Source organism: Colletotrichum tamarilloi, assembly GCF_030869305.1.
Source record: "Colletotrichum tamarilloi strain Tom-12 chromosome Unknown Scaffold_5.1, whole genome shotgun sequence".
In the NCBI taxonomy this organism is placed as follows: Eukaryota; Fungi; Ascomycota; class Sordariomycetes; order Glomerellales; family Glomerellaceae; genus Colletotrichum; species Colletotrichum tamarilloi.
This window is the reverse complement of record NW_026849388.1, coordinates 485,947-510,216: the sequence shown is the minus strand read 5'-3', so window position 1 is coordinate 510,216 and position 24,270 is coordinate 485,947. Positions and strand designations below refer to the sequence as shown.

The window sequence follows — 24,270 nt, the reverse complement described above, 5'->3', positions numbered from 1 at the left end:
ATCTGTGCCCATTTCTGCATATTCGTCTGATGCTGGGTGTTTTGCACGAGCCCTCGAAGGGGGAGAAAAAGATAAAACATGTCAACGGCGGGGACTTCCTCGTGAGGACGCAGAAACTAGAAAAGAGAGGGTGAATCAGAGACTGAGGTAGAAGATTGACGGCTGTTGTCGTGGGAAACATTGTTGTGAGAGCTGGGGCTCTGGCATGTAATTGCCGGTGAGGCTTTCGTATCTCGAGCTGGCGCAGGTGTTATCTTGGCTCTTGACAGTGCATTGGGCTTGCGCTCAGTAGTCAGTACCAAAGCCCATGTTGTGCGTTTTGTTTGTCCTGCCTTCATCGTCGACACTGGCCGGAGGGATGAGAACGCATGAATAAGAACCAGAACGCTCTGAAGCCAAAAGGGAGAGAAAGAAACTGGAACAGAAGGTAAAGGCATCAACGGTTGGGAAGAGGGCACTTGAGATAGAGTTGACGAGTGATATACCGGTACTCTCCCTCTGGTTTTGAAGGTGGTGTGGACAGACGGGACAGGATGCCTACCTTATGCATAGAAGAATCGAGATAGGTACCTCGAGTGACTTGCAAAGCCAATGACCCAATGGAATAACGTTAGCTGTGGTGAATGGGGGAATTTGCGAGGCGTGGAAAATCGTCGGGGGAAAGAGCACCAATCACCGGATCAAATGCACTTTTGTCAGCAAAGCCATGCCAATTCCCATTTTGCAAGCAGCCTGCCAGCCTGCTCGGACCTGACAAGCACACAAGCCTGGACTGAACAGAAAGAACAGAGGCACAGGACTCTGGACCAGCATTGAGAGAGGTCTTGACCAACGCTGGAACCTAGAGGAACCTAGGCCTAAGCCGGGCCCGCCTGAAGCGGAACATCCCTGCCAAAAAGCCGTCCCATTCTGATCCGTTGGTGGATGTCTTGTATCATTGGATCCTCTCCCCTCCCCCCTGGCCATGCCACACAGTAAGGCAAGGCGATGAAAAGTCACCTGGTAAACTGCCTCTTTACCCCCCGAAGGCGCGCGTTTCCTGCTGTGCTGCCGCTCTTTCGCGTGGGGAGCTAGGGATCCCCTGTGCCTCGCGGTGCACTGCCCGAGAGCCACTGAACAGTGGGCACAGGTCTCGTCCATCTTTATCCGCCCGTACATGGAGAGGAGAGAGAGAACAATTGAGCCCCGGTGGGCGGCGGCGGCGGCGACAGAAAGAGCGATACCCCAGTGAGCTCCCCAAATGGGAATCGAGAGTGCTCTGAATTGTGAGAGGAGTGAACAGATAGCCGTACCTAAGGTAGTGTAGTTCTCGGGTGACGAGCCAAGACCAGGACCTCGACCTGGACCACGGCCACGGTCATCGACCAACGAGCGGGGGGGTTGATGGATGGTCCATGGTCCATGGGAAGTTGAGGTGTGGAAGCCGAAGCGTGAAGCCCGTCCGGAAAGACGCCTAAGCCCACCTCATATTACTAACTCGCTTTCGACTCTCTCCTCCCCCGTCCACCGCTCGCCTACCGCCTATTCTATCCGTCCTTGCCTACTACCACCACCTACCGTCAACCATCCCGTTCTGTCACCTACCTACCTGCCAGCCAGCCAACACCTATCTTTCTCTCCCGGCCTTGCTTGCTGCACCTCCTCCTCGTCCTCCACCACCACCCGACCCTACCTTACCTTTTCGACGCTACTTACACTCCGCATCCAGTCCCACGTTCCTCCCACCTACCTCACTCTCACCCTTCACCTTAACCTACTCACCTCCGACCTACCTCCCTACCTACCTGCATACTACCGTCGCCGCTCTTCTTCCGCTCCATCTCCTTTCCGCACTTCCGAACATCGTCGGTCCTCTTCGCATCTCTCCCGTAACTGTCCCGTCAGCCATGGCATCGGTCGCTTGATTGCGCACCCCCGAGATTCCGATATGCCTGCCAGCCGAACCCACCAGAATGGCGCTGCCCAGTTCAACCAGAAGCTGAAGAACCTCTTCCGCATCAACCTCAACAGCGGCGCCGACCGTGACAGAGAAAAGTCATCCGCTGCCCACGTCCACTCCTCACAAGACGCCGCCGCCGCCCGCCCAGAAATCCGGAGCAAGTTTGGTAGCAGCTTTTTCAAGGGCACCGTCGGCCGATTGAGGACAAACACCACCGCCAGCGAAGGCAACCCCCTCGACGAGGCCCTCAGCCCGACCGCGCACGCGAATCCCTACTTTGCACACCAGGGTCAGCCGGGCCTTCGCCATCACAATCACGAATCAGTACCTCCTAGCCCTCCCGATACCCCAAATTTCAAGATCCAAGGTCCTGACGGCGGCCCCGAACAGCAGACGACGAGCGCCGGACGTGAGGAATTGGCAAGGAAACTTAGGAGAGTCGCCAGTGCCCCCAATGCCCAGGGCTTGTTCTCCAAAGGCAAGGGCAGCGCCGAGCGTCCCGCCACCGCCGAGTTGAGCAAGGACCCGTTGGTTCTCGACAAGGACTCGGGCACCCTCGAGATGGTTGATCCGTCCAAGGCGTCTGCCCCTAGCCTGGGCGTCCCCGACAAGGACGTCCTCGGCAACCTCCCACCCCCGAACCGTACGAGTCTCGCATTCCGGAGGACCTACAGCTCCAATTCCATCAAGGTCCGCGATGTTGAGGTCGGCCCGCAAAGTTTCGACAAGATCAAGTTGATTGGCAAGGGAGACGTCGGCAAGGTCTATCTTGTCCGCGAGAAGAAGAGCAGTCGTCTCTACGCCATGAAAGGTAATATTTAATCCAGGATATCCGGTAGCCAAACCCTGACGTGTTGCTGACTCGCTGCAGTATTGAGCAAGAAGGAGATGATCAAGCGGAACAAGATTAAACGCGCCCTTGCCGAGCAAGAAATTCTAGCTACGAGTAACCACCCCTTCATTGTTACGCTGTACCACTCATTCCAATCGGAGGATTATCTGTATCTGTGCATGGAATATTGTAGTGGTGGAGAGTTCTTCAGGGCGCTGCAGACGCGCCCCGGCAAGTGTATCCCCGAAGACGATGCGCGATTCTACGCCGCCGAGGTCACCGCGGCCTTGGAATATCTGCATTTGATGGGCTTCATCTATCGCGACTTGAAGCCAGAGAGTGAGTTCGACGAGAGCCAGTTTCGCGCTTACCAATCGGTTGCTGACATACTATGCAGACATCTTACTCCACCAGTCGGGCCACATCATGCTTTCGGACTTTGACTTGTCGAAGCAGTCCGATCTCGGTGGAAAGCCCACAATGGTCATTGGCAAGACAGGTACCAGCACCACCTCATTGCACATCGACACTCGGTCCTGCATCGCCAATTTCCGCACCAACTCGTTCGTCGGAACAGAGGAGTACATTGCACCAGAGGTCATTAAGGGTAGCGGCCACACTAGTGCCGTGGACTGGTGGACCCTCGGCATCTTGATTTACGAGATGCTTTACGGAACCACTCCCTTCAAGGGCAAGAACCGAAATGCGACTTTTGCCAATATCTTGAGGGAAGACATCCCCTTCCCGGACCACGCTGGGGCACCTCAATTATCCAAGTAAGCTTGAAATGACGTAATGAAAATGCAAGTTGAACTGACAACAGTGTAGCCTTTGCAAATCCCTGATTCGTAAACTTTTGATCAAAGACGAAAACCGGAGATTAGGTGCCAAGGCCGGTGCTTCGGATATCAAGGCTCATCCGTTCTTCAAGACGACTCAGTGGGCGTTGATTCGACACATGAAGCCTCCCATTGTGCCTGTTACTGGGCGCGGCATCGATACTGTCAACTTCCGCAATGTTAAGGAAAGTGAGAGCATCGACTTGAGCGGATCCAACCCGCTGCAAGCAAACCTCAAGGGAGTTCCTCTGGATAGTGGCATGACGACCCCCGGTGGTGAAGTCGTTGATCCTTTCGAAGAGTTCAACAGTGTCACGCTGCACCATGACGGAGACGACGACCATCACTCACAACAGAGTGGACAAAATCACTCGTAGTCCGCTTCGTCACTGCATCCAGGGCAATGACAGTGGCTGGAGGGCTTCGTGTGTAGGAGCGAGGCCAATTGAATTAGCCACGCTCATGACTGAGATCGAGCGAGAGATAGGATAACCCCCGAGAGAGTGTAAGAGCTAGGTGCTTCTTGACCAAGGGTACCTACAGCCACGGACTATTATTTACAAGCGACGAGATTGAAGAGAGATGAGAACTCACGAGAGGCGAGCGGAGCAAAGAGAAAAACGACCACAGCTCTTCGAGTTGAGGCAATCAACAAACAGGGCTGCGAAACCACGAAACCACGAAACCACGCTACAAAGGCCTTCATGGTTTCCCCCTTCTCGAGGACTATCCACGGACTTCTCACGAAAATACTTCAACCTGCAGCATAGGGTCCCTGTGCCTTCATCATTAGGAGTTTCCTGTTATTCATCATCCGTTTTCCCCGTTTTGGAGGGAAAGTCCTCCATTTGGCGTTTATCGAGTTTGGGAAACTGGGTTTTTTTTTTTTCATTTCAAAGAAACGAGAGAACAGAAGCGAGAGAAAGAGAAAGGCAAGACAAGCGCGTGAGGATCGAGAAAGCGGAAGCGATGTGGGCTGTTGAGTGAAAAAGAAAAGAAAAGAGAAAACTTCCATGGGGAGGGAAATCTTCTTTTTCTTGGTTTTCTGTAAACCCTTGCCATCATTAACCACGAATGAGACGTAAAAAAGCTTGAGAAATCATACAACTTTGCGTGCCATGAACGTGACATCCGTGAGGCAGACGAATAGGGGGGTTGACTAGGCATTCAGTCTAATCGGAAACTCATTCCGGCGAGGTCATGTAATCGGCCTCGACTTCACAATCAGTTGTTGAACAAGGAGTAAGCCTCATGAACGGGGCCAAGCAAACCTCATTGAAAAACACTAGACTTGACTCTATCGCTAAACAAACATTGGTTTCTCTGAACAGATAGATGCCTTGATCGGGTAGACATCGTAAACTGTCTTTTGCTTCCCAGAAACTGCACCTCTTCTTGCGCCAAGTGGGCGACAACGTCTCGCCGTACCCACCCAACCTCCACGATTCTTCTTCTTCTTTTACGCTGCCAGCGAGGTTTGGAGAAGCTAATTCATACAGACAAGATACAAACACATGCGCTAGTGTTGATGTCCCGTAATACGGTCGTTGCGGAGACACGTTCAACAAAGACGCATTCTAAAGCTTCGCCTTGACAGCTTGTTGCTTCGACGGAGCCGTTGCCTCCTCGTTGAGATTGACCGAGCCCGTCTTCTCACCGTTTCCGAAGAAAATGACTTGCACCGTCAAATCGTCCCTGTTTCGGATTGGTCAGTCTTCCTGATTCATGTGCTCTACCTCGAACTTGCAACCTGACTCACCTGTAGCGTCTCGAGAAGGGTGAGGGCAGGGTCAGCAGGGCGGAGACCTGCTCTTCGTTCTTGCCACCAAGGGCGTTACGGACCAAGTGCGTAGCCACGTTCTTGTCCTTGACGACGAACCGTTCGGGGGCGTCGGGAGAAATTCCCCACTGCTGCAGGCGGATAGGCGTCTTCTGGCCATCGACGCTCTTGTCGCTCGCCTGCTCGACGGGGAGGCTAGACTTCTTGGATCCGAAGAGCTTGGACCAGGTAGAATCAAACTGCGAGCCAGAGCCGCTGGCTTGAGTCTCGATCCACTTGCCGACAAGACCAACGACCTCCTCGTTGGTAAGCATCTCCCACAAACCGTCGGTAGCCATAACGACAAAGTCACCATTCTCAGGCTCAATCTTTGTGGTTGTGACCACAGGCTCGGCAGTGACGTACGGGGGCGTCTTGAGGAGAGGGGAAGCGGACCGGGCAAAGAAGGATTCACGGAGTCTGTTGGTGATCTCGCGGCTCCACTTGTAGCTAGCATCGCCGAACGCGCGGGTCGGTTCCAAACCGCCAAGAACTCGGCCGTTGTGAACGACTCGGTCCTCGCCAGGGTGGAGCTTGCGAAGGCGGGCTGCCTCATCAGGGTTGCCTCCTGTTTGGTCAACAGAGAGAGCGGTAGCTGTCCACTTGCCAGACGCAGATCGACGACCGAGGACCGCTCGCGAGTCGCCAGTGCAGGCAACTCGCAAAAGCTTGGATCTGCTGTCGTAGAATGACAACAGGGCGCAGGAGCCAGACAGGGCGGGTGCCAGCAGCTCTGCAGCCATAGTCTTGGAGCCGGCTTTGAGAACCCTCTCGACGCTCTGGTTGACAATCTCGTCATCCAGACGAGTGAAACCAAGCTTGATGGCGGTATCGATAGCATCAGCCGCAGGAGACAGGTCAGCGGATGACTGGTAGGTCTGGTTGAGCTCGTTGGCAACGGAGGCAATCAAAGTCTGGCGCAGCTTGGCCGAAGTTGTCCAGCCACTGTTCAGTGGTTAGCAATCATCAAAGATAACGCCGCCATAATGTTCACTTACGCATGGCCGTCAAAGACGCCCCAGAACATCCAGTCGTTGCTCTTGCCGGCAGCACCCGCGGCCTGGTTCGGCACCTCGACAATCTTCTCGGCATGGTCGTCTTCGATGGGATCGTTGCTAGGAAGCTGGACAAGGTCGTAACGCAGTACGCCCTGTCCTCTGTTGACGAGGAAAGACTGCTCCGTCTTACGCAGCTTCTCGGTAGCTTGTTCGGGGGTCAGCATCTCGATAACCTTACGGCCGTCGTCGCTAGTCGTCTTGGATATAGGCCCCTCTCCAACAAATGTACCGGTATGCAGCTGATCAGCGCCTACGACGAGAACAGAACGGGTCGGGGCAGCATCGCCGCCGGCATTGGATGCGGTGGTGAAGCTCCTCGTCAAGCTCGATGCCTTATCGAGACCGGTTCCGTTGTAGGAGTACCAGGCGCCGTAGCCGACGAGGGTGGACACAAGGGCGACGGAGAAGCGGCGGATGTACATGGAGGACTTTAGCGGCTGGACGGCATGCTCGGGGTGGTGTTGATACGAGGAGGAGGATCGCAGGCCGTGGCGGGTAGCGTAGGACGAGGAGAGGTTATGGTCCAAGAGACCCCGTCGGCTATTGCGTGCGAAACTACGAGCCGTACATCGGTAAGTTGTCCGTAAGGCCCTCACTGCTGCGCGATGCATTTGGGGCAGCGAGATGAGAGTGAAAGGCGGTTGGACTGGAAGGCGATCCGAGTCCAATAAGGAGTGTAGAGAGAGTGTCGTGGGAGGGTTTGAGGAAGTGAGCTACCGGCGGGCTGCCAAGACGTCGTGTCCTGCCTCAGGCCGCGGGCGGGCGTAATCGAGTCTGGGGAAGCTGTACGAGGTGCAGCTGAGTGCAGCACTGTGGACCTTGGTGTCCCGTGTTGGTCAGGTACCTTGTGCCGCCTATCCTGGGCCCGCGATCAGTGGTGGTGATTGCTAACTATAGCAACGTCAGAGGAACAACTCAATATTGGCATACAGGTTTGCTAGCGCCTACAACGGGATCAAAGACGCCAAATGTGTCGTCGGATGTTTCAGGGATTCGTTTGTCAGTTTGGTGAGAATTCTTTGCGTTGCGTACGACAAACAAAGTCAACCAAGGGAGTACGATACCTACTTCACCTGTCTTAGGTTGAGCCTTGAGGTAGGAGTGGTGGGTACGTATTACTGCCTTAGCTTCTGGCCGAGTGTTATCTTATCCGCAAGACCCCACTCAACTTTAAGGTAAGGCAAGGTAAGTGGAGGTAAGGTATCCGCAGCTGTAGTCACCTCACGGAGTACCCTAAGGTGGCTCAGAGAGCCTGCTTCACCATCCTCAACTCTTTCTTTACCTCGTGCATGTATTATGTTCGCCCGGCATTCAAAGCCGATGTGCTGGACCACCGGAGCGTGCTAGCGTATGAAGTTTTACTTTCGACGCCAGCCGCAGAAGTTGTTCAGTACAGGCCATGGCATGTGGGCTACAATCACCTGAGTGTGTCTCTGAATGAAAGAATTGTTAAACTGCCTCGCTATGGACCATGCCGTCATTCCCATGTCCCTTGAACTCATATGCCTGCTTCTTTTAAAGCCCTTAACCCCCACCTTAAGTAGCCTCCATAAAAACGCCTTACCATGAGCAAGCACACCTTGCTGGAGAGACAATCAACTCCGCTCATCGACCCTGCTTGCCCTGTCCTTCACATCGCATTGGCCGTCAAGTGTAGGTCTGGAGGCACTTGCCAGCCATGGGCCATGGCAGAGCGTCTGTACGCATCAATGGCCTCGCCGACGCCGTAGTCCCGTCCTCCTCCAGTCATTGGGCCTGTTCCCTGGTACTCAAGTCTAGCTGGAAAAGGCTCGAGATTGCACAGAGCCAAGCGAACCTGGAGTAGAACACTCTCCATACTGCTCGCAACAGACCAACCGCTGTTCGTCAGAAGCTCCATGCACATGGCACCGCCAGCCGTGACATGACCACCACCTCTGCGCGAAAAGGGTAAGAAACGGGGGCGAACGACCCGGACGAAGGGGGGCGAGTGAGGGAACTGGCGGCCAAATCGGATCTCGAGGACGATGCTCTCAACGCCTGCTCGCTCCATATCCTGCGCAAGAGGCAAGGACTTTTCGAAGCTGTGCAGCTCAACGATCCACTGAAACATGTTTGTAATGTTGCTAAAATCGATGAACCAGCCGAGCTGATGAAGAGGTGTTGTAGCCTGCACCTTCTGTAACTTGCCAAGCTCTTTGCCGAGGACCTTTCGCCCCGCGTCTGAAGCCCAGCTCGGGGCCGGCAGCTGAGGCAGTGTCGTTACGTCAAGTGTGCCCGGCGTGAAAGAGGTCTTGTCTGGATCAGTCTCCGGTTCGGCATCAAGGACGACTGTATCGGCGTCTTTGTTGTCGTTCTCTGTCTCCTTTCGGAGGTCCATGATCTTGTCAAAGTCATCTGGCTGGTCGTCGCCCGAATCATCCGTGAGGATGATCGGCTGAGACCACGAGGACCCTGGAACAACGGATTTCTGGCGCCACTTTGGCAGTGCTGCAGCTGGGATCTCCAACACGGTATTGTTAATCCCCACCGGTTGCCACTTGGGATCTTGTAAGATGTACTCCGGCTTCGTCTCTGGCTCTTCTTCGTGCTTCACTGATTGGTTCCGCTGAATAATGAGGTAGCGGCACTGGATCCAATCAACCTCGTCGACAACATAGTACGGATGAACGGATTTGAATCTTTCCGGACGGTTGATAATCTCGCAGAGACTCATAGCGGCGTACAGCTTGAGTTCCGAACCCGCCCATGATGTCTCGTTGCCCTGCTTCATGCAGTAGCCCAAGCTTGTTGCGAAATCGCGGGCGAAGTACACTCCATGACCATAGGCACGCCCATGGAGCAATTGTTTGAAGTCCAAACCAGTCCGGATGATACTGTGCCAATTCCCGAGCGGGCTCCCGTGCCATGCAAACATCGTTGGGTATCTTTGACTCGCCTCCTTCTCAAGCTCTTTCTTGAACCGATTCTCTTTCTCAGGGGATCCTTGGGCAAAGCGGAATTGCATCCAATCGTCACCCAATCCGACGAAGCGTTCCTTTTGTCGAGCCTCAGTCGCTTGAATCCCGCCAATGTCAAGGTCAACCGGCTGGTCAATCTGTACAATGAGCGAGCGGTTGGAAGCCACAACCCATCGAAGCAAAGCCAGAGCCGACTTGGATATCATCTTGTACTTAGATAGAGACCAGCCTTGGTGGCTAAGAAGAAAGTCCCGTAGGTATCTGATGGGAGGGATCGTCTGCACGAGAATCAATAACGCCTCCCTCCGATACGCTTCGCTCAGACTGTCGAGATCATGATCGTAGAGATATAGCTCAGCATCGCCCTCCTCATCATCGATGTGTTCTTCGTGATAGACGTGTGTCTCAAAAGGCGGTTGAGTATACCCGGGGCGCGGTTGAACAACTGTACTATGGTACGTTACTTTGTCGGTTGATATGAGACGATCGAACTCAAACGCTTTGCCACAATCGTTGCCGCTGTCGTCATGGATCGTGTTGACTGAGGTGATGCGGCAATGGTGCATGTTTAGATCTTTCCCATCGCGGCGCAAAACACGTTTGGCCAAAATGATCATGTCTCCCGGTCGCAACTTCTCCAGTTTCTCGGAGAAGCGCACGTTGAACTTCCCAGCAGAAATTTGGGCCCAGACTAGAATTCCGGAATCTTGTACTATCTGCGGCTGCATTGGGGCCTGAATCGGGACCTGCATCGTTGTTGCCTGGAATCTGTTCGTCGCGGACGTGGAATCTCCTGGTGTGACATGGCTCGGGACGGGGACTTTGATAGACAGACCTCGCGGCCATTCTCGAATTCGGCCACTTTTCAGAGCAGCAGCGCAGAAACTGATCAACAGGTCGACGACATAGGGACGAGCGATGATGTCGTGCTCAGTACTGGGACCCAGACCTAAAGCCATATACTGGAAGAGACAGAGAGGATCGTTGCAGACGTACGGCTTGAGGGCAGTAAATCCAGGTTCAGTTTTGCGATGGCATACGAGGCAGTACTGCGTGCTTTTGACAAAGTAGCGCAGAGCGAACTGCATCGCAATCAGGGGCAGGCTGAGTTCTTCGCGCGGCGATGGGCCCGTATCCCGGGGGTTTTGTCGTACGTAGTCCTTGTTGAGCGATGTGAGAGCTGACGTCGAGACTTGAGCCTCTTCTTCAATCGAGCTGCCGGCCGTTTGGCTTCGCTTCGAATCGGGACTGCTTTGTGTGGAGCTGTCGACACGCAGGTGCCCTTCTTTGGTCATCTCCTCCATCATGTCCTTTGCGCGGTCCCAGGAGACACCATCATCCAATCGAGTCTTCAGCAGGGTGGCAAACTCCTTATTCAGGAAAATGTCCAGCGATTCCGAAATGGGCATTGAGCAAAACGCCGCCTCGCGAGAGGTCTCCTTCGGCAGGCCGTCTTTCTCTGAGATCTTCTTGGCAGTGTCGAGATTCTTTTGGAATGGAATGAGTGCTGAGTGAAGGGTGGGCTTGAAAGAGGCGCACTTTCCCAAACGAAACTGCATAGATTCCGAATGACCTGCGGGAAGCTTCGTGAATGTTTCCACACAAGGATAACCTGCATCGTACTTGAATAGCAATACGATGTAATCTGAAGCGCTAATTTCCCAGGCCTCTAGTGTGTCCTCGCTAATCCCCAGGTGTTCGACTAGAAGGGAAAGTGCGAAGATGCAACTTTCCTCGTGTGTGGCAGCGTCGCCCAACAGAGAAATCTTGAAACCGGCGTCTTTGGCTTTCTGAAGATCGTCGATTAGGCGGCTAGGGAACTTGGCTAAATGGCTGGGTGGTTGCGGAGTAGCATCGCCGCCAAAATCAATGCCGAAGTCAATATCGTCATATTCGTAGTCCTCGTCGTCGTACTCTTCTTCGTCCTCGTCTTCGTAATTGTCGCAATGTTCGTCGTCGTCAATATCCGTCATTTCCACATCCGAGCCTTCGTCAACGTTCGCCGAGTTGAGGTTTGAGCTCAGCTTCTTTGAGATAATTACCAGCGTTTTCAGAATGGTTCTGCCCTGACTGAGGTTGGGAATATCGTCAAGGACTTTGGAAACCGTACTCGAGACAGATTCCTCCTTGGTGTATGCCACAAAGCCAGGGCCATGCGGGTAGTCGTCCACATTCAAGGCAGTAAGGCAAACGGTGAGAGGAGATGGCAGAGCATCATGGGAAAGAACGAAGGTGAGTTCGCCGTCATCATCTCCTTTCTGAAGGCCCGAGATATGCTCAACTTGCTCGCGGGATGCCTGAGCCAGATCGGCATTGAATTTGTGGCGTGCCATGGTGAAGAATAGTGGTGTAGCAATGTAAACATGCGAAAGTGATATTCAGAAGTCGAGTTGTGCCGCTTCGATACAAAAAAGTAACCAGCAGCGGCCGCCTTCTCTAGGAAGAATGTTAGCCAAGCAATGATTGTACACCGCGGGGTACAACTGGTGGTGCGGGAGAAGTGTGATGGAAGGGTCAAATAAAAAAAGAATACATACGGGAAATCGCTTGGCTTTAAAAGACCTGGAGAGGTGCAAAAGCGACTCTTGAGGGAGTATCTCCTGGAGCTTCACACCAAAGAATAGCCAGTGAAAGAAATAGAAAGAAGTGCTCACAAGCCGATGAGTCGCATGTTGAGTGCCATCAATCGAGAAATTGGGACAACGTGCTAGGCTTTGGACGTAATCCCGAAGAATTTCGAGGACGTTCGAGGTAAGGTAAGGTAGGGTAGGGTGGGAGGTGGTGAGAGGGAAAGGTGAGGGAAGGGTAAGGCAGGTACGTAGGCAGGCAGACAGATAGGCGGACGGGACGATAGTGGAGAGCAACCCGGGCAGGCAGGCGGAAAGAGGAAGGAAGGCAGCAGTGACTGACTACCTGCCTTTTGAGAGAGATGATGGGAAAAATCGAACCAGATGGCAACTACATCAAATTTCAAAGTGTTGCGTTTGGGGATGGGCTAGGGGTCACAAATCGTGGAGATCGGAGTAATGGTGACAGAAGTTGGGCTTAGTGCTATCCAATACCTCTAGGATTACGGGAGGACGAACGGGGCATACCTAGCAACAATGAAAATGGGGGTTGTACATAAGTAAACAGACTGTTGGCTGCGGCATCCGTCAGCCTGGGTAGAAACGGGCCTACGATTCACCTGCAGTGACATTGATGGATGGCATAGAGAAGTGGACCAAGGCAATCACGGTGCGGCCCCCAATGTAGGCCATTCTATTTCGTACCAGGCCGCGAATTGTCGAACGTGACGCCCAAAGACAAGGCACCGTTATGTCTTATGTCCCAACTTGTTGGTTGAGATCGTTGGGGCCCAGAAGTTACCTTTAGTACCCTGTAGGCTGTCGCCTGCTGCCTACCCCCTGCTACCAACCAACAGTCTGCAACGCTGTACCAACCGCCGTATTCCTGTTCCAGAAAGATGATTGGGCATTTTCAGCAAATGCAATCTCTCTCTGATTTCCCTACTGCATGGTCTTTCCCAGGTAACTCAGGGCCGAGAGGGAGTCGAAAGCTCCCCACAGGCATCTAATGAGGACTCCATATTCTCGGAGCAGAAAAAACGGCTATTCTTATCAGACGTTGCATCCGGACACGGCCCCACGCCGGCCTCATCTAGCGGGGTTCGGGCGGTCCCGCATAGCGACCCTAGTTTTTGATACACTTTTTTCGATATCAAGATGCCAATAGTTGCTAATCTGTCCCCGGATAGAAAAGACGACTTTGAGAGACCCTGCAGCTGTATTTGTAGTATCGAAATACGGGCGTCTGTTGATATTTGGTAAAATACACAGACTTACATTGTTCTCTAGCCATGCGCCTTATCAGGCGTCAATCGCCTGCCCTCCTTAATGATTGGCAAAAAAGTACGAGAGAAACAGGTCGGAGAACCAAAAGAGAACGAAGGATAGACCTTTCTAGACACTTCAGGTAGTCAAGGTAGTGAACCAGTCAGATTGGACGCAACCAAATGCCATCGTATAGTCAAATCAAGGTAGACTTTTCCATTGACCAGACCAAGATTATCATTATCGTAACTACTACACCACACACGTCAGATCGTCTTCATCTGAAGCCTCTCCGACCCGTACGGACTAATCTGCACCGGCTTGCCGCCCGTCCACCGATAATACCCAACAACCTTCTTCACCGCGCCGCCCCAACCGAGCTGCCTCCTCCGCCACGCCTTGGTGTTCGAGCCGTCCCGGCCCTGCTGCACGACCATGGTAGGGTTCACCGCCGAGTCAGCCATGACCTCGACGTCTCCGCCGCCGGGCTCCACCATGTCCATGTACATCTCCGTCGCCTGCTGCCGGCGCCATCTCGACTGCGGCGGCATCGACATGAGAGATATCCCGTTGGTGGCGGTGGCGGCGGTGTGGGTTTTGCTGGAGGGGAAGAAAGACTCGACCGTCCCCGCGGCGGCTACTTCGAAATACACCTCGAGGCAGCGCAGCTGGTCTAGGTAGATGATGAGGAGGCACAGGATGGCAGCGCCGATGGAGGCGACCCAAAAGACCCAGAACCGCGGCGCGTTGGGAGAGTACTCGTCGTTCATGGAGAGGATGGCGGAGACTACCGTGAAGGGAAGGAGGATGCCTCCGAGGTACGTTACGCGGTCGAGGGCGCGCTGATTCGCTTCTTTGCCGCTGTCTGCGGCCATGGCGTCTGGGTACGGCTGGTTATTGGTGCCTTGCATGGGCATGTTGACATCCCGCGTCTGAAGGACCGCCGTCGTCGGCTGCGTCCGGGGCCACGCGGTCTGCGGCCTCGGCGTCGAACCGAGCTTCGAGATGGCGACGCGGCGCTGGAGACGCTCAAGGAGGGACCGCCAGTCTGGGTGCCGCATGCCACCGCCGCCGCCCAGGAGCGGCTGGCGCGCTTGGTCCTGCGCAAGCTCGAGGTTCTGCTCGAGAGACTCTGTCGCCTGCCAGTAGAGCCCCCCGTCCTGCAGGGATCCAGGCTGGGCGCATGAGGGGAGGGTCTCGAAGAAGTCGAGCCACTTATCGTGGACCGCCTCGCAGAGGATCTCGGGAAGGGTTTGCCTCGTGACATTGGAGTGACGAAAGGTGCGGAGAAGGCTGTCTTCGAGGCCTGGGAGCTCGTCGCCTTCGGCTATGAGGACGTTCCAGACTGAGGTGCCATCCATTTGGGACTCGTCTATTTTGCTTTGCCATGAGCGGGTGACGGAGAGTGGTCTCCGCGCCTTTTGGACCTGTGAAGATGGATCGTTCCAGATGGGGCGGTCTAGGAAGAGGACTGAAGGCGCGAGTCAGTACGTGGAATGTATCCATTAGGACCCGTTGAGAACTTACCATCAGCTTTGCTGTTCATCCATAACGAAGCCTGGCAGAACATGACTGCCTGCCCATCCCTCGACATCATATGAAAGGGCGCCTCGTCCATGACATCCACTAAATCAGATTGCCTTGCCGACGGCTTATACCCAGGATCCGGGCCATAGTTCCCCCTCGTAGTCTTGACCAGCTCCGGATACGCAAACGAAACAAAACTTGAGCCCTCGTCGTTCCTCGACGGTCGATGCCGCCGCCTCCCCGCATGTGCTTCGAGAAACCCAGAGTTCACGCCGAGGGAATCCCGCAACACCTGAACCAGATCCAGCGGCAGGCCCTGGACGATGGTGAGCCGCCTCCGGCCCACGGCTTCCCTCAAGAGGTCTTCGGCGTGGTTGAGGAGGCGCTGCTTGCACTTGTCCGTCTCCCAGTCGAGGACGTAGGCGGAGGAGCTCGACTCGGGGAACTTGCTCATCAAGGATGATCGCCGGACGAGGAGCGCGGGCGTGTTGGAGCGTTTTGTATGGAGTTCGGCCGAGTCGCTGGCCGTGAGAGGCGGCGACTGCTCGAATGTCTTTGATCCGGCCATTGCTCCCTATTCAGTTTTGATTTGATGTAAGCCACTTTTTTGACCGTTTCGCGTTGCTGGCTGGGTGCTATGTTATGAAAATCTCCTCTTTTTTTCAACGAGAACCATCTCGAACGACGCCAGAAAAGAAAGATCACCCTCGAGTTATAATAAAAGTGAGATTGAAGCCATGGCTGGCAGCTTGGTGCCATTGTTGGCTCATCAAGTGACCTGAGCTAGAGCATCTGGATTTAGAGCTTTCCCACCCCCCTAAGCTCTCTCACCTGTGCTCTAGTCCCATCTTAGTCCGACTTTGGGCCCAAAGTGAGATGTGGTTTTGGTGGTGTCGGCCGGCCATGACAGCTCGGTGGCTGACTGTCGCGAAATGACGGGGATGAGATTCGCGTGCTCTAGTTTAGTCCTGAAACCATCCGGGGCAGATGTCGATGAGTAGTAGGCTTGCCACGTCAAGCCATCCCTTTTACTCGAAGGATACGAACAATGTGTGGTTTCGGAACACACTCATGATCAGGTTCGGCACACGGCACGCTTGCTAGATTGGCGCCTATAATAAATGCGCTTCAGAATTCCCAAAGTCAGAGAAAATCTGTGTTGGTTGTATGTTCATAGAGGTCGGCGGCGATGGTGGTAATTTAAAGTCATCTCTCATTGCCAGCTCATAGACAACCTTTCGATGAAGGTAACAGACGGCTTGGATGCTATGATTCAGTGCCTCGCGTACAGGCTCTTACCCAACCTTCTACCCTGAAAAGAAAGACATCTGAAGGGGCATACTTAGACGTCATGTAAGACGCTCTAACGATGACCTCCTTTACCGCTCCAAACTATCTTGAAAGATGGAGGTGTGGACGGACGCTGTTGGAAGATGACGGGAAGTCCGCGCGCATCTTTGGTGTGGGTGGGTGAAGGCGCACGAGCCGCTTACAAGTCCCTCCCCATTAGGTAAGGCGCTCACCGAAGACACACTTCACCTCACCGACAAGGGGGACTGATGCTTTTTTTCGGGGTAGGTAGGTTCCTGGGCACCTCGCCCAAGGTTAGATTGGCGGGGTTCAAGCCACAACGCGTCCCACCGCGACTCACCGAAACAACTTCCCGTCGATAATTGACCAGAACCTAACGAAACGTCGCTGTACCACGTTAGCGCCGACCAAACTTGACTTTGGTATATAGTACGAAACAGAGCAAACAAGAGACGGCTGGATCATCACAATGGAGCAGGGGCGGGACTCCACGCTGCTGCATTCGCAGCCGGAGTTGTCGCCGTTGGAGGCCGAGGTGCTGGAAGAGTACGAAAAGTTGGCGGATAACATGAAGAAGGTTCGTCCCGTCACACAGCTTTCCTACATTGCATTCAGACTCGGACCTTTCCCCCTTCCCCCCTTCTCCCCTCTACCCGATCCCAAAGACCTGCAAAGCTAACCTGTCCCCCTTTTTTTGTACCGTAGCTTGCTTCAACACTCGAAGACCTGAGCGGCTCGCCGAGCACCGAAATCCTCGACGGCCTGCGGGAGCTGGAGCGCAAGACGAGCTTGGTGTTTACGCTCCTCAAGGCAAGCGTGTACAGCATAGTGCTGCAGCAGGAGATCGATTGGGGTGACCAAGCCAGGAGCCAGGAGGAGGAGGAGGAGTAGAGGAAGACGAATACGTGGGATCACGAGGGTGCAACATCTATATTGAGAGGAGGCATGCTGCAATCCGCGGCGGTTTTGTCCGGATTATACCGCGAGAGGAAGTTGGAGAGAGTGTACAAATGCACGACGAGACTACGATCAGAGCAGATACCCCCCCAAGAAATACACGACGCCAATCACTTTATGACATGAAGATTTGCGTTCACTGTTCACGGGGGCAAGGGGGCAAGGGGGCCACAGACGGGGTTCTCTAGAGATTTGCGCTTTTTGTTTGAACATTTACAGTGGTATACAGAAGTGGTATACAGATTAATACACAGATCCGCCGTAGTAGACCTTTCTCACATCGACCATCTTCTTTCCGCGACCAATGGCAATCTCCTCCGGATCAGGTTGGTTCATGAGGGCCTTGTAGACGGCGTTGACGGTGTTGTAAGGGTTCTTGGAGCGGGGGATCTTGGCCGCCAGATCGTGGATACCGGCGAGACGGGCCATTTCGAATATCCTGTGAGAGACGCGGAGTCCGAAGCCTGATTGTGTGTTAGTATAACTGTGTCAAACAAATAACAGAGAACGAGGAACTGGCAGAATTAGAACGTACCTGGGGGACGGGCAAAGAGCTGCACAACAGTTCCCGAGATCTTAGTCTCGACGTTGCCGTAGATGGTGCGGTTTTCGTATCTGCGGATAGGCTTCATGTTGCGGATAGCCAGAAGCGTGGCCGTCGCTGTTGCAATACCGGGGTCCGTCGACTTAGCCTCTCCCAACCCCAGTCTGCCGTCTCCGTTACCGGCTACGACGATGACGGAAGCACTGCGGATCTTGCCCAGACGAGTCTGGTTAGAAACGGATCGAACGACGACTCTCTTGGTGAGAATGGAGAGGATATCGCTAATCTTCATGCCGGTGGCCTGCTTGAGCTTGATGAAGCGACCCGTGGGGTCGAGGCCGTCGTCCTCGACGTCTTCCGGAGGTTGGTAGAGTCCCTTGACACCCTCGACCTTGCCGAGCTCAGGGGCGAGCGCCGAAGTGCCCTTGCCGTCGGCTTCCTTCCACAAGGCTACGCGGGAGCGAAGAGGGTTCTCCGAGGTGCTCAGGGAGCCCTCCAGCTCGTTGAAGAATTCCTGGTCAAACTGCTTCAGCCAGTCGTCGGTTGCGATAGACGCCGCCCCGGCCTTCTTCTCCTTCTTCGCCCCAAGCACGTCGGCCTCGTTGTCGACAAGGAATTTGCGGCGCAACTCGGGGTTGGTCTCGAGCTCGTGCAGCTCCTCCTCGGTGAAGTCGAGCTTCGCGGGGTTCGTCTTTGAGATGTTGCGCAGCGCCCGGGCAAACGCCTTGCCCATGGTGTCCTGCATCTGGCCGCCGACCCTGTCGGCCATCTTCTCAATGTAGTCGTCGATCCACATTCTCCTCGGGAGCCATTTCGGCTCCACGGGCTTCGCGGGCGCTTGGGGTTTCGCATCGATGATGGGCTGGACCGTTGAGAAGTCGTCGATATAGGGCTGCGTGTAAGGATCCGTCCGTAACCGACCCTGGATCGCCAAATCTTTCGGGTCAATGGCCTCCTCGGCGGCCTGGAGAGCTTCCCACTGCTCGGGGGTGTACTTCTCCTTCAGAAACTCCTTTTGCTGTTCCGTGTACTCGGGGAAGTGTTGTTTCGCATACTTTTCGATGGCATCAGGGGTTGTCAGACCCATCTTCTCGGCGGTGATATTGTTAAATCGTGACCGCCTCCGACCTGACCTGCCAACGGAGCTGTGGAATAGACGGTAGGGAAGGGCGGCCGGTGCGCTCGAGGCGGAAGAGACGCATCTCGACAAGACGCTCCGCGCCGGGCGTACCGAGTTCATCGCAGCAGAGAGAGGCGACGTCTCTGCGCCAGTTCGTTGCCGGCAGCAAAGGGGTAGAATGAGGTCGTCGGGGAGTGGGTGCAAGTCGCGTGATGGGCTCTTTTGGTCTTGAGCTCAGGGTCGCGCCAGCTAGTCGACAATTTTTTTGGAAAGCTCAATTGGATCGTCTCGCAGTCGATTGCCTTGGACGGATCCAGACCATATCATTGGTCAATAAGCCCGGTCTTCTCCCGCCCGTGGCCCGTGCAATCACGGGCATGACGGCGCGGAGATGTTCCTCGAGTCACATGACCTTGATGGAGTGGACGACTTGTAATTGGTGCCATACCGAAAGCTCGCAGCTCACCGAGACTTTGCTGAAGTTCAGGGGCTACCTAGCTTACTTAATTCTGGAGTGCACGGTCTCGTTCTGACTCCCGTCTTCATCGTTAGCGACCGGCCGACCTCTGGCAAGCTTATATCGCAAAGCATTTGGACTGGAGTACTATGTGATATTGGTGAGTATCATTTCGAAGGTATCGCGAAGCCAAGACTAAGCTTTCCCGACCGGAAAGAGCGCAAAGAACTCATTTGATGTCGTTGTCAGCTCAACAACCACATGGCTAATCCGATGTGTAATAATTATTGCCTGTAACAGAACGTCTTTCCCGTGAAGAAGCCCAGGTCCCCTTTTTAGTGCCGAAGTAACCGCTGCAGCTCGTCCCTGCACAGCCAATCACCCGCAGCAGACATCAGTCGACTTTCTGCCGCAGGCCTGAAACGCGCATCGATGCCGCCCCTCCCCTGGCAGCGACCTTCCTCACACATTCAACCACCACGATGCGGCCATGTCGCGTCCTGGTCTCATACCCCCAAGGCGGTCTAGCCTGCGAAAAGGCACACCACGGTGGTGGCATGGCCACCGTAGGGCCTCCTCCTCGCCCTTGAAGCGCACCCAATTGTGACGTCTCCCGTTTCGAGAAGCCGAGCGGATCATTTTCCCTACATCTTGGCCCCTACTAACCCTCCTATTCTTTTCCTTTCTCCTTCTGGACTGCTTTTCGCATCTCGTGTTTCCTGCTGTCGAACAAAAACCTTCTAATCCGGTCCCCCAACAATACGTACATTTTTTTGTTGTTCCCTTGTGACTGGCGCACTTGAGACTCAGACCTTCATTTTTGACTTTCCTGTACACACCTTTAATTCCAACCACCACAGTCCATACCGCCCATCACAGGTGCCTGAGCAGACTTCGCACCTCTTCAATCAGCCGCCGAAAATCAAAGAGCAGCAAGGCGTAAGCCAGCACGATTCTGTGAGCTATCGCGCTTGCACCGCACCCGAACATCGATCAGCCCCGAAAGATTCGAGACCGCAACAATGGGTCAATTCGACTGGTTCCGATCTATTGGCGCGACGCCTGAGGCTGTCGCGGTTCTGAATGACCAGCCCATTCTCTTCACTATCCTCCTGATCGTTCTCGTCGCCGTCATCCTCCAGGGAGTGCTTCTCTGGTACATCCACTTTGCGACATTGAAGCCCGAACAGAAGAAGAAGAAGGAGCCGAAGAAGGGAGGCAAGGGAGGAAAGAAATGAGAGGGATTGCGGCCTGAAAGGCACGCATTTTTTCGGAAGATTCGTTGCGAAGACAGGCGCTGGGACCTGTATAAAGTGGTAGATCATCAACGCCATTACGTCGCTGAGGGAGACACAATGCATGCCCAGGCACTAGAGGAAACATCGCGGTGGCGAGCTCTTCTCAGCTGCAACTATGGGGCGAGAGGTTGGATAATGAATTGTATTAAGGCTTCAGAAATGAGTCGGTTTTATGGTCGCGCTTGAGCGGCAGATACCACAGTTTGTGATGCTCGAATGTCACAGGCTGCGTTCGACATCCATTTCTTGCAATATATCTCTTGAAACTCCGTTCCCTGACCCCAGTGTGGACATTGGCGAAATGTCAGCCCCCAGGCTGCCAGTAGGTTTTCGACGGTTGATCTACTCGATTTGATCATCGTAAAGGTCAATTTCGCTTCCGGAGAAGACTTCGCTTGGCCAGATCCCATCATCATCATCATCCGCTTGGCGGTCATGCCTGGTTGGTTGGAACGACAGCTCCGAGAGCGGCCCCTTGACCTCGTCCTCGTCACTTTGCCAATCGTAGTATGATACGAGAGAAATCGATCGTTGCCTTTGGGGGTCATTAGCATGGTGGCCTTCTCCGAAGTCGTTCTCGCCGTTATCAGGGCCGAAGTTCGACCGATCACTGTAACTTGCAGGACCGACCGCGACCAGTTCTCGCAATGAAATAAGAGGTGGCAGTGATGTATCTGCCAAGTTGAAAGCTTGATTCGGCGTATGCGCCTCTGAGTCGGCCTCGCTGTTTGGTTCGGAAGTTCTTACAAAGTACGAGGAGGGTCGTGGTGAGAGTGGTGAGCTATAAGCTTCTAGATGGGTTTCGTAGTCCGAAATATCTTCTGGGTAGCCATCCTCATCGTCGAATGCTTCATGCTCGTGTCTGAGCTCGCTCCGGTCCATGAGTAAGTTCATAGTCAGGGGTGAAGAAGGCAATAGCGGATTCTCGTCAACGGTCCATGAAGGCGACGTATTCTGGTCAAACTCCATATCGATGTCTGACAACGTCTCTAGGATATCGCGACCCTGATTCACTTCACATCCATCATTAGTCGCAAGGCTGGTTTCTTCATGGAGTGAAGCTTCATCCTCTGACATAGTTCCGTACGCAATCATGGCATCAATGGCCGGTAATCTTGAGTATTCCTCCGGACGCGTCAATCCTCGGAATTGTTGCTGTGAGAATTTAGTCTCTTCGCAAGCGGGTATCTGCGCACGTATAAGCCTCCAAATTAGGTGTCCAAAGTCATTGGATTCATGATTCTGAGCTGTGCTTTGAAGACTGCCTGTGGGGATGCCATGAGATGCGGATGCATAATCTCGTAGTTGACGAGACTCAATGTGATTAAGGTCCTGAAACACAGAGGACAACGCTGGTAGGAGGCGAGACCGACAAGTCAAGGACTTTGTCTCGGTTAGTTCTCGCGTCGGTATCAAGAATGGTCAGACGGACAACCCACCGAAAGATAGTTCATGTTGAAAATCTCGGGCACGAGGCATATAATTGGTGTTCTCGTCGTGCTCAGTGTTCTGATACCGCCCACAGCCCTGCGACCGACAACCAACGTGTCGAGACCAGCTTCTACAAGCCGACCTATGGGAGAAGTAACCTCTCCATCTTGAGGCCTTTGTTTGTCGCATGCAGCGGCAGCATCGCAAGGTAGAAGACATACGCCTGAGTCTTGGCTGTTGAAACGATCGTCGATTTCGTCGGGTGAACCCTATTCCACAGACGAGACGCCCAAACCAAAGCCACTTTCTGAATCAAGGCGAGAGCCATGACTGCTAGTCATCGATGACGTCCTTTGATAGGCTGATTCCATAGGACCTTCGGAGATGGATGATTCCTGATGAATATAGAAGGAGCAGGTCAGATGCTGCATAGTAATGACCGTTGTGTTGGGAGGTAGAGTTGGGTGTAAGACAGCTTCTTTATGCTCAATCTTGAACGATATATGCCGATGGCTGGAAGGACTCTCCACATTGCGCACTATATCGATTCCTAGCTGGGCCCAGATCTGTAACCGATTAGCAAGTGCCAGATATCATCTCATCAATAATGCTGCTTGCCGGATAGCTTGTTATGTCAGCGGCAATGGTGTCCATGAACACCGCTTGGTCTTCTGCATTGCTTTCCTCCCGGGTGAGCGAGACTAGGAAACAGCAAGTCTGAGCCTTGAGTATAAATAAATCTCCTGCTTGAATCCCAGCGAGCAGCTCGTTGATAGTTGAAAATAGTTTTCGGTCTGTTGACGAGCGGAAGGAAACTGTACTTGCGATGTCAAGGACAGTTCCAGTGTTGGGGTCAGACAGAACAACTGGGTCAAGCGATAGAGCAATGGTGGTCATGATTTGGGGGAAAATGGTACCTCATCGTCATAGAGGAACACTTCGTTTCGGTAGTTTTGGGAAATGCATTCAATGGAGAGCAACGAGTGTCGTTGAAATCTCAGATGCTCAGGTACAAGGTACCTTGAGGTACCACCTTAGGTCCATTTGGAAGGAAAGATTGTTCATCTCACTTGGGAAGCAACAACGTACCCGCCGGCAGAAAACTTCAGAGCGATACCTGTGAGGACGACCGACCCATCACATTTCACATGGCAACCATGACACTAATTGACTACCTACTTACTTCCTTGGGGGCAGATGAACCCACAATTCAGGCGTCATTATTGCTGCACTGCGGGTACGGCGTGCATGTACGAATCTATAGCAGCGAAGGAAACGGAGGTATTGCCGTCCTCGAATCTGAGTTGAAGTCCGGATAGTGTGATAGCCCAGGTGAGTGGGTGTAGTCAAAGTCTTGGGCTAGATGTTTGGCCGGAAATACCGGTCCGGTCGGATGTTGAAGGACGCAACTTTGGAAGAGGTCGAGATCCGAACCGTTGTCCCCCACATGTCTAGCGTTGTCGCTGGCCGGTAACGCGCATCCTATCAGCGTTGTCGACGATAAGCTACCGACCCCTACGAGTGATGAAAAGAGCGTTGCGCTGGGGAAATAAATGCAGAGCAACGAGCTCTTCAAGTTTTATCAAGATAGCCAGCTGCTGGCGGCGACTACTTTCCAGGCCGGCTTATGTTTTGTTGTCCACTTTGCTACTCTTGAGCGAGCTGAACGCAAAGGGAAATCAGGAGGAAAGAAAAGTTTGACGACTGCTTAGTTACGACTCTGCATCTCTGCTGCATTTGTGATAAGACAGTGACAGCTTCCAGGTGTTGGTTGACCCCACATGATGTGCTGAGACCCCGGTCGTGCTGTGTCATCCGCGGCAGGGTCATATCCGGTTCTCTGGGCAAGTTCTAGCACGTCGTTGCTACCGCCAACTCTCTGTATGACGCAGGCACCACTTTACACTTCACAACCTCTCACTAGGATTTGCCTTACTCACCAAGCCGGGTCATCTCCCGTAACACCAAGAGAAGTCACTCCTAGCATTGACTGTAAAATCTCATTGCGAATAACGAATCCCGGCCAGCTTCCAGCCCATCGTGATTCCAACTGTTGAGCGCGTCATTGTCGGTGTACATCTTCCACGCGACTGCCACCACAAACACCATAACAACTCCGTCTGTTCACGACGGAACAAGCCCAGGGAGAAAAAAAAACTTAACGACACCACCACAGACTGCCTTGGCTGCAGCCCACACGACGACTCGTTGTTCACCCTGGCGCAAGAAAGGAGCTAGGATCTGCGTTTGTGGCCCTGCACCACGACACAACCAGGACGGCATCTGACTATATCCACCCACACGTCTCGTCCACGCCCGGGGCTAATTCTCCCCTCACGCCTCTCCCAACGACACACCTTCACTCA

General features: G+C 53.8%; 9 protein-coding genes across 9 annotated transcripts; 3 read left to right on the top strand and 6 right to left on the bottom strand.

Annotated features, from left to right (window-relative positions):
- Positions 1-1,927: 1,927 nt before the first annotated feature.
- CTAM01_02269 (serine/threonine-protein kinase nrc-2) lies at positions 1,928-3,987 on the top strand (the record flags this gene model as incomplete). The annotated part of the gene is made up of 4 exons (XM_060518308.1): positions 1,928-2,750; positions 2,811-3,110; positions 3,169-3,547; positions 3,600-3,987. The coding sequence occupies 4 exons, from the start codon at positions 1,928-1,930 to the stop codon at positions 3,985-3,987; spliced, it is 1,890 nt and encodes a 629-aa protein (XP_060386941.1).
- Positions 3,988-5,187: 1,200 nt separating this feature from the next.
- Positions 5,188-7,098, bottom strand: CTAM01_02268 (protein phosphatase 2C; the record flags this gene model as incomplete). Its single annotated transcript, XM_060518307.1, has 3 exons — positions 5,188-5,305; positions 5,370-6,374; positions 6,428-7,098. 3 exons carry the CDS (start codon positions 7,096-7,098, stop codon positions 5,188-5,190), a joined length of 1,794 nt encoding a protein of 597 aa, XP_060386940.1.
- A 1,019-nt stretch (positions 7,099-8,117) lies between these two features.
- CTAM01_02267 (polymerase) lies at positions 8,118-11,759 on the bottom strand (the record flags this gene model as incomplete). The annotated part of the gene is made up of 1 exon (XM_060518306.1): positions 8,118-11,759. One exon carries the CDS (start codon positions 11,757-11,759, stop codon positions 8,118-8,120), a length of 3,642 nt encoding a protein of 1,213 aa, XP_060386939.1.
- A 1,766-nt stretch (positions 11,760-13,525) lies between these two features.
- CTAM01_02266 (cysteine protease) lies at positions 13,526-15,354 on the bottom strand (the record flags this gene model as incomplete). The annotated part of the gene is made up of 2 exons (XM_060518305.1): positions 13,526-14,730; positions 14,787-15,354. The coding sequence occupies 2 exons, from the start codon at positions 15,352-15,354 to the stop codon at positions 13,526-13,528; spliced, it is 1,773 nt and encodes a 590-aa protein (XP_060386938.1).
- A 1,212-nt stretch (positions 15,355-16,566) lies between these two features.
- Positions 16,567-16,988, top strand: CTAM01_02265 (DASH complex subunit Dad3; the record flags this gene model as incomplete). The annotated part of the gene is made up of 2 exons (XM_060518304.1): positions 16,567-16,674; positions 16,803-16,988. The coding sequence occupies 2 exons, from the start codon at positions 16,567-16,569 to the stop codon at positions 16,986-16,988; spliced, it is 294 nt and encodes a 97-aa protein (XP_060386937.1).
- Positions 16,989-17,297: 309 nt separating this feature from the next.
- On the bottom strand, positions 17,298-18,838 carry CTAM01_02264 (uncharacterized protein; the record flags this gene model as incomplete). Its single annotated transcript, XM_060518303.1, has 2 exons — positions 17,298-17,518; positions 17,590-18,838. 2 exons carry the CDS (start codon positions 18,836-18,838, stop codon positions 17,298-17,300), a joined length of 1,470 nt encoding a protein of 489 aa, XP_060386936.1.
- A 1,359-nt stretch (positions 18,839-20,197) lies between these two features.
- On the top strand, positions 20,198-20,413 carry CTAM01_02263 (uncharacterized protein; the record flags this gene model as incomplete). The annotated part of the gene is made up of 1 exon (XM_060518302.1): positions 20,198-20,413. The coding sequence occupies one exon, from the start codon at positions 20,198-20,200 to the stop codon at positions 20,411-20,413; it is 216 nt and encodes a 71-aa protein (XP_060386935.1).
- A 402-nt stretch (positions 20,414-20,815) lies between these two features.
- Positions 20,816-21,550, bottom strand: CTAM01_02262 (uncharacterized protein; the record flags this gene model as incomplete). Its single annotated transcript, XM_060518301.1, has 1 exon — positions 20,816-21,550. One exon carries the CDS (start codon positions 21,548-21,550, stop codon positions 20,816-20,818), a length of 735 nt encoding a protein of 244 aa, XP_060386934.1.
- Positions 21,551-22,173: 623 nt separating this feature from the next.
- Positions 22,174-22,801, bottom strand: CTAM01_02261 (uncharacterized protein; the record flags this gene model as incomplete). The annotated part of the gene is made up of 2 exons (XM_060518300.1): positions 22,174-22,470; positions 22,523-22,801. The coding sequence occupies 2 exons, from the start codon at positions 22,799-22,801 to the stop codon at positions 22,174-22,176; spliced, it is 576 nt and encodes a 191-aa protein (XP_060386933.1).
- Positions 22,802-24,270: the final 1,469 nt, after the last annotated feature.